Consider the following 12,543-nt stretch of genomic DNA (forward strand, 5'->3'; position numbering starts at 1 on the left):
TGAAAACACCGGAATGACTGCTTGCTAGCTTGTTCATGTTCTTGTAGATAGCAGAGTGTACAGTTTATTAACCTGACTGCAGCACCAGAGCACTCTGTTCTCTCTCTTTTAATACCAGCCGGTATCGTTTGGCTCCCAGCCAGCCTCGCACGTAAGCCTGGAGCAGAATGATCCGCTGTGTGGCCTGCTGCACCATCAGGTTCAGATGTTCTACGTGGTAGTACTTGAGGAACACCTGAGAGTAGGGACACATAAAAAACTTTACCATATCAAATCTATTTTACTCATAAAAATGCATCGGAACAGCAAATTTGCATTTTTTTTTTTGAGCAATTGCGGCTTAATCAGAATCAGAATATTTTATTGATCCCCTCAGGGAAATTATTTAGTTGCAGTTGCTCACACGTCAATTTAAAGGTAAAATAAGAGTAAGAAAAGAGTAAGTCAATAAGTGTATAAAGTAACATAGCTACAGTAAGAAAGAAATAGAAAAGTTAAGTAGAAGTAAAGTGGGATTAGGTGACAAAAAAGATTTGGTTAAAAAGATTGTTTCAAATGGATTGTACACAATCTATTGTAGTGCAGTGTCAACATAAAGTACAGTGTCAACATAAATACAGTACTCACATTAATAAGTACAGTGTGAATAATAAGTAGCTGCAGTGAATAAATAACACATTTTGCACATGTAGCTGATAAATTATTACATGTCATTTAGCTGACGCTTTTATCCAAAGCGACTTACAATTGCTATATTTGTCAGAGATCGCACACCACTGGAGCAACTATGGGTTAAGTGTCCTGCTCAGGGACACATTGGTTGATGTATCACAGTGGGAATCGAACCCAGGTCTCCCACACCAAAGGCATGTGTCATATCCACTGCGCCATCACCACCCGAATTATTGCACCAAGTAATTATTGTACATAATTGTCCAAGAAAATTGAGATGTGATGTGGAGATACCTGCTGTGCTTCCCAGGTAGAAGCTAAAAGTTTGTATCTTAATTATTAGAAATCAGTGTGAATCAAGATGTGCAAGAAAGAAAGCGCTTAAAAAGAGCTAGTAGCCTCCGTCCACTGAGGTGGCACGTGTTTGCAATAGAGTGCAGTGTAGCGCATAATATCCTTTCTCATGCAAACTATATATTTTAAACATGTTCTACAAGAAATTGGTTGTGGAGTGTTAATGAATTAGGTGCAGTCTTAATTTGGATGGCCTTGCCTCCATGGCTATTATATGTGGTCATTATAATCAGACTGTGTAAACAAAACAAGCTCACATGGGCTTTATTTTGTTGTCAGTGCTATTGGGAAGCCATTGGAAACACAGTAAATGAATGGCACGGGCTTATGTCTCTTCTTTTTAGTGAAACACTTTCCTGCACTATACTGGTAAAACCTGGCCTTAATGTCTTGCTCAGTGACACTTCAATTGAGACTTATGGGGCTTGAACCAGGTTGTATCATGCTCCCATTCACTATTGCTGGACTGTTATTCAGCATACAATACCAAAGGAGATTTTTTTTTGTACTGTTAATAGACTATGTTACTCCTCCGTAGACCGTGCTACAGACTGTGAAAATGTGACAAATTATTTGCGCGCACCGGAGTGAATGACTCACTTATTAGCAAAGCTCATTGTCCAAAACATTCAGGAAGCAGCGTCTCATTCTTAGCCGGCGCTAGTTGTTGCTTTACCCGGTTAAAATGTAAAAAACAGCAGATCATATCAGCTGTCACTAACTAATGTTTATTCCATGACTAACTTGATACCAGGCTAAACTAAATAGCTTTCTGTTGGCGGGTTTGCATGCTCTCTGCAAACAATACACTCAGTTATAGGGCTGGGGCGATATGCTTTTGTTCGGATTCGATTCTTTCACGATACTTGGGTGCCGATTTGATTTGTATTGCGATTTTCATGTATTGCGATTCTAGAAGTATTGCGATTCGATAGTATTGAGTATCGCGATTTACTTTTCCTTCTTTAACAAAAACAAAAGTTGAATACATTTCACAGAAGTGCAAAGATAATAAAAACTTATAATCTCAAGAAAATAATTGAGACTGCCCTTAAATTCACCAAGTCTAATAGACATGTAAATTAAACCAAAATATTTAAAAATAAAATATTTTTATAAAACTATAAAAACAAAACCAGATAAAGTGCTGTTAGGAAACGTAATCGAGCCAGACAGGCTTTAACCGTTTGTAAAGGTAATTTTTAAAATAAATTAAAAAAATCTTAAAAAGAAAAGAAACGTTTTTTAAAAATTGGCAGAAAAAAAAATCACGATACGAAAAAATCGATTTACATACGTAAATCGATTTTTTCCCCCAACCCTACTCAGTTACTTACCTTAGTCTTCCCCATTGCCCAGTTCTCCAGTTTGGCCTTCTCCAGTACTGCACTACATGTTTCTTGAGTCACAGCCGGCTCCTCATGAGCATGGAAAGCCAAGATGTAATACCTGTAACAGTCAGTGCAATTAGCTGGACACTACTACATCATACACTGATTTATATTTGATACAACATCCCTGAAATACTCTACTACTGCTGAGGAGTGAAGCCTGCTCACCTCTTCATGAAGTTAGCAAACGGGATGCGGTGAGAGTAGCCCTGTCGTCTGATCTTGGCGGTCTCCAGAACTCCAGTGTATCGCAGCTGAACCAGGACCTTCTCCCGGTCAAACTTACTGGCCTGGCGATCGTTGTTTGGTTTGATACAGCGAACAAAGTGAGGCTGCCCTGCCACCATCTTGGACAGCAGGTCCATCAGAGAGTACTAGAAAGGGTACAAGGAGAATGAAACCTATTTGGCAGCTTGATTAAGGGTTTATGTAACAATAGTGGTAAAAACAAACAAACGGAGAAAGCTGTCTACAACACATCTCCGCAAAAAAGACGGACAATTGAACCATTTCAAACAGTAAATGAGATAGAAAGCTCACTCTGAAGTAAGAGGCCACTGTCTGTGTTCTCATGTTGGTGGTTTCTCTCGGGTGCGAAGGCCTGTCTGCAGGTTCAGCTGGCTGTACCAACAAACATAAGGCTGGTCAAAAATCACAATAATTCACGGCGTACTCTACTGTATGTGTCTCCACAGACTAATAGCTTTATATACAACTTCATGAGATGCAAGGGAACATTTTAGTACAGAAGCCGAGCGGGTAGTTGAGCAGAAGAGGATGAAATGAGGACACTGACCTAAAGTGAATGTGTACAGCATTAGCAACTGTGTCAACTGAAGCACACATGTAGATGATTCACATTTTTAAAATGTTAACGTAGGTCATATTACAACTTTTTATGTATACTACGTTTTTATCAAAGCTTCTTTAATTTTACTTTGAAAAGTCACCAATCACCGTTTGCATTTGTACTGTGTCATCAAGGGGCACAGGAAGCAAGCATTTGTTTTCAGGAGCGAGCTTTAATTTCCGAGATGGCTGCAAAAGAGACGCAACAAAATTTAAAAAAACAAGTGCCAGATAAAGTGAACTGTCTGCATAAATACAAGTTGGCTGAAGCTATTACTTCAAAAGGTGTTATTCTTAGTTAAAAATTAGACAAATCAAAACCAAACAAAAACAATATGCTTTTAAACTGCTCCAATTAGCTGCAAAGACGTACGGTATTTCCCTCGTGAAGACAACAAAGAAAGCTACATCAATATGAATATGACAATTACACATACAAATGTATTAACCTGTTCGTATTTTGGAACATTTTAACCGGCTCCACATCTAATTCTCAGCACTATTACCCTGGTGGAAACCTGTTTATAGCACGCTATCAGCCTTATACTGTTTTGAATGCTCATTGTGCCTCTTAAGAGCGAAGCCTTTGATGAGCTTTTTGTCTAACATATGCAGATGAATGGAAATAGATTCAAGAACTCATCAAACAGTTCATTTAAATGTAGCTACTGTCAATTGCTTTTAGGTGAGCAAATTGCCTTAAGCCTCCCAATTGGCAGGCAATGCAATCGTGTTTAAACAAATTCACTAAAGCAAGTCTTTATTTGTCCATTGGCAACTGACTCGGGCTGATTATTGAACACTTTGAATGCAAGATGTATACTTCCTTGAGCATTTTTTTTAAGACTTTGATTTACTATGCAATTAATTTTACTCCATTTAGTTATCAGCATGAGGCATGGTGCTATAAACAGACAATCTGCAGCAATGGATATGAAAGAAGACCCAACGGGTTTTACCACAGCATATGCATTTAGCATTCTACAGGTTGCAGACATGCATGAGCACAATGACAAGCATGCAGACTTTACGTGCATAGTGAAAATAGCTTTCTTTGCATAAGCTATAAACAAACAAAAAAAGTATGTAACATCTACAGAGAGGAGTCTAATAGAAATACAAACCACTAAATTATGGATCTATTTGTACACTTTAGGATATCTAGAGTTATTAATGGTGTCTGCATTACTAAAACAAAACACACTATATGGAAATATGTTGATTACCTCACTGAAAGAAAAAGAACTGTATAAGGTTAGCACTCCCATCTTTTATGGCAGAAATGCAGAGACAGACGGGGGAAAAAAGGAGATGGAAACAGTTAAAATAGAAGTTGCAAGAACAGTTGCAGGTAAAAAAAAAACAAACACTGTAGAGACAAGAGAGGCTGAATTGTAATTCAAGAGTGTTTTTTGGCTTGGGTAGTAAGAGTAAGAAGGGAAAAAAATAGATTGAATAACTTTTCAGGGGAAGTTCTTGATGTAGAAGACAATACAGTGATAGTGCAGATGGTGCTGTAAGTACCTTGGCGAAGGTGATGGTGCGTGTCGGCGTCCGCGGGCTGCGCATTGTGTTTTTGCCTTTACCCTTGGTGTGGGCAAGGTTGCCTGGGAAATAAACACAGAGAGGATGAGAGTCAGTTAACACAAACTGCCCTTACTCAGCAGGGGACAGTTAGTCATACATGTAGGAATCCTGAATTTGAATGAATGAATATTTTTTAGCAGAAAACTGTTCTGTCATACTGAACACCGTAAAAAATAAAACTGTTGATTATTTTAAACTTTAAAAAAAAGTCAATGGAGCAGATGTCCAGTAGTCTTTCCTTTTATGTGAGTTACTGTTTTGTTGTAATTAGTATTTTATTGCGTTTTTGGACAACATTGTTAAATTCTAGTCAACAGCTCAACTGACAATCTGTACATGTATCCCTTATTAATCAGTCCCTCCAGAAAAACGCGATTATGCGATCACATAATTTAATGCATAATCAGCCAAAGTCTGCATATTTATGCGGGGGCCGCATTTTTTCAAATAATCCGCACTTTCGCCGCATAAATTGCCGATTTCCGTGCAAAATATGCAGAGCTTGCATGATTTCATAATCCCCGCATTTTCGTTGCAAAAAAGTCACATATATCTTAGCAGAAAGTTGAAAAATGTTGCGTTTACTTCACACAAGAGCAGCCATTTTCCCCTGTTGCGATGGGAACGTTATGAAGTGACGTTATGAAGTGACGTTATGAAGTGACGTAATTACGCGACGTGAATATCATCGAAAAGCTGCAAACCCCGCGATGAAGCCATGATGAAACCGCAGTCTTTGCAAGTTCCCGCAATTTCATCGGATAAAATTGCATAAATATCCCGCGTATTCCATCGCATTTTTTAAGAAAACATGCCGCATAATGAAGGATTTTTGCCTGCAACAATCACAAAAAAACTGGAAGGACTGATTAATGACAAAAATAAATAAATGAAACCAAAACATATCACAATGGAAATGAATCAAAAAATGAAATGAAATAAATAAATAAAAAAACACTCATGGATCATATGTATAGTCTCACAATAATAAGCACCACAATCTCATCTTGATCTAGGTCTGTCCTATGCGAGTTTCTGTTAAATTGGAAATGAAACAGCAACGCTCAATACGACAGCTTTAAGAATACTCTGAGAGAGTGATTATGTGACTATTGGCTTTGTGATTTGCTTTTGGACGGAGCTGGCTGCCTGTTATGCTAACAAAGGATACTCTCTCTGCCAAGACACGACAAAAGTCTGGCAAACAAGACAGAAAAGCCTTGCTAAAATAGGTAACAATAGTCTGTTGTTTTACTTTAAGTACATATTTAGTGCTGCTTTAAAAGTGTTTAATTAAAAGGTTGGAGTAAAACAAACCTCCCTCTTATTGGGGAATGTCTTTCCTCTTTACCTGTTTTGGTTAAGGGATGGGTGACAAGCTTGCGAACAAGCTCGTTTTCTGATGACCTCAGCAGCAGGATGATGTCGGCCGGTAGCAGGTCCCTGTTCTTGGCCAAGAAGCCGGCAGCGTTGTAAATCACCTTAGAGTTCGATAGAGAGGGAGAATACTTAAGTGAAGGCCAACGCACATTAGGTAGCCTCAGTTTCAAATAAAACTTCTGCGCACGCACACATTATTCGGATCATATATCAATTACCTTTCCAGCGTAGTGGTGAATACCAAAGCCAAGGTCTACTCTCTTTGGTCTCCAGAAGCTTTTGGTCTTCAGGTTATCTCCGAATTTCTCTAAAATGTCCAGTGATACATTGGTTAATTATCGCCACAACCACCACGAAAATAATCTCGGAAGCTCATAAGTATATTTTTAACCTCATTATATACATTTGAATATCAAATACATGCTGTTCTCTCTGGCACTTTACTCTGTGGAGCTGAACATTCACTTCTGTTATCGCTATTAAAAAAAAAGGGGGATTCGACTTTGTTGAGCCCTCTGAGGTAGTGAAACACAAGTTTCAGATATATTGATTTGAATATAAAATGCGAGGACACAAAATTAGCCTGTAGTCTCCCCTTGCTCCACAAGACACTTGTGTCTGTGAGGTTAGTAAGTACTGAACATTAAAAGACATAGAGAAAACATATGATAAAGGGTGCTACTGAGGAAGATCTTGCATGCTCAGTTAAAACCGATGTCCTCTGATCGTAAGCTGAAAACCACTGACCTACGAGGGTCTGGTCGGTGGCCTGGGGGAAGCGACTCTCCTCATCCAGTAGCGAGAGCATTCCCATGGGCTTCTGCAAGAACAGGTCCAGGAGGTGTCGGTTGTCCTCGTACTCAATCATCCGAGCATCCACCTCCTCATTCAGGTACTCATCCTGGACAGAAATGGCAGACACAGTGAATATAGGCTATATCGATGACGTTTCATTTCCGGGATTGCTCCGGTGCCGCCTGAAAAAATCCGCCGGATGTCCGTTACCTTCCACTTTCTTTGTGTTGTAATTTTAATAGGGGTAAAACCCTGATGGTTTTATGAGGACTATGGTGAACTGCTCCTCAGATCTCTGCAGGGTAAATCGAGACAGCTAGCTAGACTATCTGTCCAATCTGAGTTTTCTGTTGCACGACTAAAACAACTTTTGAACGTAACGTTCCACCAAAACAAGTTCCTTCCCGAGGCTATTTTGCAGAGGCACCGTCATAGCATGTGGCGTTTAGTGCCGCCCAAGACGATTGTGATTGTTTTAAAGAAATGCCAATAAACCAGAGCACGTTTTTCTCCCATCCCGGGAATGCTGTGTGGACTAGCCAGACCCTCCTCCGCAGCGCTGTGGAGGAAGGTCTTGCAATGCCAGACTACAATGAATATAATCCTGGCTTTATAGTTGAATACGGCAATTTTCCATTTTATTGTGCCATACAATGTTCTCAGTGCGTCTAAATACTATATATAAAGTTTGGAGGAAATGTGACTTCCTAATATCAAATCTGTTTGTAGTTGTTGTTTTCCCCTATTATGGGACACACAAATGGTCCTCTTGTGCACAACCAGCTTCAAGGCCCTAAATGTTTTGGGAAATACGGCAGGAAGAACAGCTGGTTGTTCGGCCACATAAAAGAAATGTCAGGAACAAGAATGAACACTGCTTTCACTTTTAGAATAAAGAACCTCAATTTAAATGTAATATAGGAAAAAGGATGCCAAGTTGACTTTTTTTTTTATTTATCTAACATTTGTCACCTGGATCATTGTTACCTGAAAAATAATTGGGCCTTAAATAGAATCCCATGTTGGTACGATTGTGCATTGAACATGATGAAGGGAAAGCCTTCCTGCTGCACAGCTGTAATGACAGGCCAGCATTGTAAAGCCAAATGCTGTTTGTATTGTTCTGGGGTTTAATTTTGTTGACTGTTAATAAGTTGACAAGTAATGACAGTCCCTCCAGAAAAACGCGATTATGCGATCGCATAATTCAATGCATAATCAGCCAAAGTCCGCATATTTATGCGGGGGCCGCATTTTTTTCAAATACGCCGCACATTCGCCGCATAAATTGCCGATTTCCGCGCAAAATATGCGGGGCTTGCAAGATTTCATAATCCCCGCATTTTCGTTGCAAAAAAGTCACATAGATCTTAGCAGAAAGTTGGAAAAATTTTGCGTTTGCTTCACACAAGAGCAGCCATTTCCCCCTGTTGCCATGGGAATGTTATGAAGTGACGTAATTACGCGACGTGAACATCATCGAAAAGCTGCAAACCCCGCGATGAAGCCATGATGAAATTTTTGCAAGTTCCCGCAATTTCATTGCATAAAATTGCATAACTATCCCGCATATTCCATTGCATTTTTTAACAAAACGTGCCGCATAATCATGGATTTTTGCCCGAAACAATCACAAAAAAACTTTTCTTGTTTTGTTTTGACTCAGTGCTATTATGTAATTTCCAGGAATACCGAGTGTACCTTTTTAAATCAATTTTCTATCCAAACAGTCATTTTCTGTTCTGTTTATTATTTTAATGTCATGTTTGAATGTTTAAAAAACTAAACTTCAGAGTAAGAGAGACACTAGAGACATCTGACATCATAAACTGGCTATCAGCCAAACAATAACAAGCCAAAATGAATGCCAGAATGTGTTGCCTCGTGTTGTATTGTACTTGGTGACACACTCCCCTCCCCCACCCTTCAGATAAATCTGGTCTGGAGGGCAAACTGAGCAAAGGCCTCCATTTTATATTCAGGTTGACTGACTCTCAGAGCACCTAGTATGACTCAGCAACATTACTGGAGACTTCTATTCGAAGAAGAAAAGGACAAAATGGGAACAAACATCAAATCAGCGTGCTTATTTAAGCATGATTGATTCACACTGCGAGGTAAAACCAACCACATCAGGAAATCTGCAGATGGATTGGGACCATGTGTAAACATACATGGAAACCTACAATCTGCTTTAATTTACTGTAGATGTTAGGTGATGCTTATTAATGTCATCGCCGACTACATTTCCCCTATGCTCAGTATATATGGTGGCAGTATAGGACAAATGTATTTCTGGGCCTGGTGCCAACAATACCCAAGAGTGAGATTAAGTCAAACGCTAACTGTCTTCAACTCCTAATTGACCCTCATTGTGGATGATTTATAGCCCCTCTCCATGGGTGAGACCAAATCATTTAACATTAGCAAACCATTTTCGTCCCCCTCCCCCCGCCCTCAAGGCAAAACACACCTACTAGACTGCATAAAAGGGAGAAGAGCGAACCTCATTCTCCCATAAATAAAGACAGCAGCATATTTTACCCTTGCCATCTCTGTTAAAGCGCAGAGTGACAAATGATGGCATGTTATCACTATTTGGATGGAAATGTCGTAGTACCAAAGGGACAAATGCATGCAAAGTGCTTTCCGGGAGTGTCTCAAGCACTCAGAAAGCGTTCTTTGATTTCAGTGATAGATTAGGGCGGATGCTGGTCCAAGCCTTTACCTGTTCCCAAGCAAATATGTGCTGGTTGAAGTAAAACTGGATCTGCTCGTTGGCGATGTTGATGCAGAGCTGCTCGAAAGAGTTCTTCTTGAAGTTCTCAAAACCAAAGATGTCCAGGATGCCGATGTTAAAACCCTTGTCGTCCTCTCTGTTGATGAAAAGTCACTTTATTTAAATGCATTTCTCATTTTAAAAGTCTGTTTACTAGTTTTGCCATTTGTGTCAAATGTCCACTGAAGTTTGACTGCATCCAAAAGAATATATAGGTATAATATTATCAGTGAAAAAAAGGGGTTAGGCACATACTTTTACATCCATAAAAACTGTCTGAGATGACCTCATTCTGCATTCATGACAGCCAAACACACCACATCACACTTTCTGCTCCTGAGCTCACCCCGGGTGGCTGTCGGGCCGCAGCAGCGCGTTGATTCTGTTGACAATCCAGCTGAAGAGGCGGCCGTAGAGAGCCTTGCCCATGGCGTCTCTCACCTCCGCCGCCTTTTCCACTGTGTTGGGCCTGACGATGGTCTCTCCCCGGGCCACAACACAGTGGGAGGTCAGGGCTTCCTGGAGCTCGTCTGAGCGGATACACAGCAGTGATGCCACTAAGGTGACATAAGATAAGGAATGGGATGAAAGTTAACATTTCTAAAGTAGAACGAGTGCAAGCAAAACATGCAGGGTGTGCAAATGTCCAACCTTGTGTAAGTGATGAAGTCATGTTCTCTTGCTCATCGATCAGATCAAATTAATAAACCTCATCTAGACAGCTTTGTAAATTACCAGTCAGCACAGATGTCTACATTTAGAAAATATATTGCCGAAGGGAAACAATGGCCCGTAAAATCTAACCATTGCAGATGTATGTTTGGTAATGATGCTTCTGTAATGCAGCAATAGTCTGTCATCGCTGATGGATGATTTATCTCACAATAGTTTAATGGAAAGGAGCCGAAGAAGGAGGATGAGGAGTGTAGCAGAAGAAATTCAGACTCAAGTTTGGTTTTATATCATCATACACCATGCCTCTCTCTCTCTCTCTCTCTCTCTCTCTCTCTCTCTCTCTCTCTCTCTCTCTCTCTCACCGTTCTCCAGGACAGAAATGTTGGAGATGTTGCTCTTGTCTGTTTGGTGCTCAGAGGCAACCGGAGAAAACTCGATATCCCCGGAGTTGAGGATGGCAGCCAGCGTGCTGTAAACACTGCCCAGCTCCTGCAGAAGTGATAGACAGTGATTTACTGTAGAAAAAGGGCTGGGAGACAGTATGTTACCTAACATTAGGTACATTGTACAACCTCATGTACTGACATATCTGGATTGTAAATTAAAAAGAGACTGTAATGTCTGTTTTTCTACTTTACTCTATTATCTTATATAACACAGTAGTACTTGAATCAGACAGGTCACCGTCACAAAGTATCAGCACATTAGAGTGCAGTGATTTTTTTGGCTCCGTTCTGGCACTTTCTAAAGAACGTAGACAGTTATCGTATGTGTCAGGTAAGGCCAGATTCTTAAACTTTTTGCTAGCACCTTCAAATTCATCTGTCCATAAATTGGCAGGTATCAGGGATATATTTCTAATAACTCCTGCATATGAATCCTTAGTATTTCAAATTAGTCATTTGTACCATCAAATTATTAATGTTTGTACACAATTTTTGCTCCAAATTGTTGTATGTGGGTGCTGTGAACGCTAATGGATTATTTCAATGCAATGTAACATAGTTGTCCATTATATTAAAATGGCCAATCAAATTTCCTTTTAGGATATGATTGATTTTGTTTCCAGCCACAATGACAGTGGTTTGTCTGGAATAAATAAACAAGCTGGTTAGCTAGCATTAGCTGTGTTAGCCTCTATAGGCTAAATAGACATAGTGTCATTTAACAAACCTTACATTTTCATATATTTATTGAGAAAAGAATAGTTTTGAGATGTCAAAGTGTGATCGTTGGGCACCAAAAACGTCAACAAAAGTAAGATTTGAAAGAATAAAATACAAGTACAATTGTATTTTGTAAATGTGTCTACTACTCTATTAATCTGAGTGTCCTGACACATGCAGGAAGAACTCTTCTAATGGCCAGTTACTACTACTATGCCAAAATCCTAAAATAGATAACCTTGACTCAAAGATCATCTTCATACACTCTGTGAATTCATGCAAGAGGAGACGTACTGTAGGAGAGAAGGTTGTTCCTCCAGTACTGCCAAGTGATTACAGGATAAGTACTATTGACGTGCAGATCCCAGAGGCAATCAGTTCTTTGGGCCTCATTAGCCTTCACAATGCCAACAGCTGACTGCCTACATGTGCCTGCAGCTTCATGCTCCATCATCCATATAGTGGACCTTAGGAACTACTAATACACTAGATTTCAATTTTATGCATTTATGTTTTGAGAGCTTACTGGTTAGTATAATTGCTTTCATGTTGTATTTTAGTTACACACTGACTTTCATACATTACATATACAGTATAATACAGGAGTGTGAGAACTTGTCTAAATGAATGTTAGGATAGGATAAGTTGTGCTGTGAAACCTTGTTGGGAGGCCACTTTCATCTTTTTGGCCAATAATTAATGCAGTAGTTTTTACCTCCAGGGTGAATCCAATGACTTTGAAACACTGCTCGACTGCATCAAACTGCTCCTTGTAGAAGGTGTTGCTCACTATGTCAGGCCCTAATTTAATGTGCTCGTTACACAGATACCTGCAGATCAAAAAGGAAACGCAGAGATCAGGGTTTCGGGAAGTTGGACGTTTGCAGCGCGTGAG

The 12,543-nt window shown here is 39.7% G+C and overlaps 1 protein-coding gene across 11 annotated transcripts in view; it reads right to left on the reverse strand.

The window, feature by feature from the left end:
- Positions 1 to 12,543, reverse strand: part of myo3a (myosin IIIA) — a 69,218-nt gene that overhangs the window by 16,565 nt on the left and 40,110 nt on the right. For 9 of the 11 annotated variants that reach the window (XM_035998017.1, XM_035998012.1, XM_035998010.1 and 6 more), the window contains 13 exons: positions 12,364 to 12,478; positions 10,845 to 10,971; positions 10,154 to 10,364; positions 9,757 to 9,904; positions 6,981 to 7,134; positions 6,452 to 6,540; positions 6,205 to 6,334; positions 4,791 to 4,873; positions 4,493 to 4,534; positions 2,958 to 3,038; positions 2,586 to 2,791; positions 2,364 to 2,475; positions 73 to 235 (listed from right to left, as the gene is read on the reverse strand). In XM_035998017.1, coding sequence (XP_035853910.1) covers positions 73 to 235; positions 2,364 to 2,475; positions 2,586 to 2,791; positions 2,958 to 3,038; positions 4,493 to 4,534; positions 4,791 to 4,873; positions 6,205 to 6,334; positions 6,452 to 6,540; positions 6,981 to 7,134; positions 9,757 to 9,904; positions 10,154 to 10,364; positions 10,845 to 10,971; positions 12,364 to 12,478 — 1,661 coding nt within the window. The remainder of the gene's footprint in view (positions 1 to 72; positions 236 to 2,363; positions 2,476 to 2,585; positions 2,792 to 2,957; positions 3,039 to 4,492; positions 4,535 to 4,790; positions 4,874 to 6,204; positions 6,335 to 6,451; positions 6,541 to 6,980; positions 7,135 to 9,756; positions 9,905 to 10,153; positions 10,365 to 10,844; positions 10,972 to 12,363; positions 12,479 to 12,543) is intronic. The other 2 variants (XM_035998014.1, XM_035998009.1) reach the window with 1 other exon arrangement.

This window comes from Sander lucioperca, chromosome 23, assembly GCF_008315115.2.
Source record: "Sander lucioperca isolate FBNREF2018 chromosome 23, SLUC_FBN_1.2, whole genome shotgun sequence".
In the NCBI taxonomy this organism is placed as follows: domain Eukaryota; kingdom Metazoa; phylum Chordata; class Actinopteri; order Perciformes; family Percidae; genus Sander; species Sander lucioperca.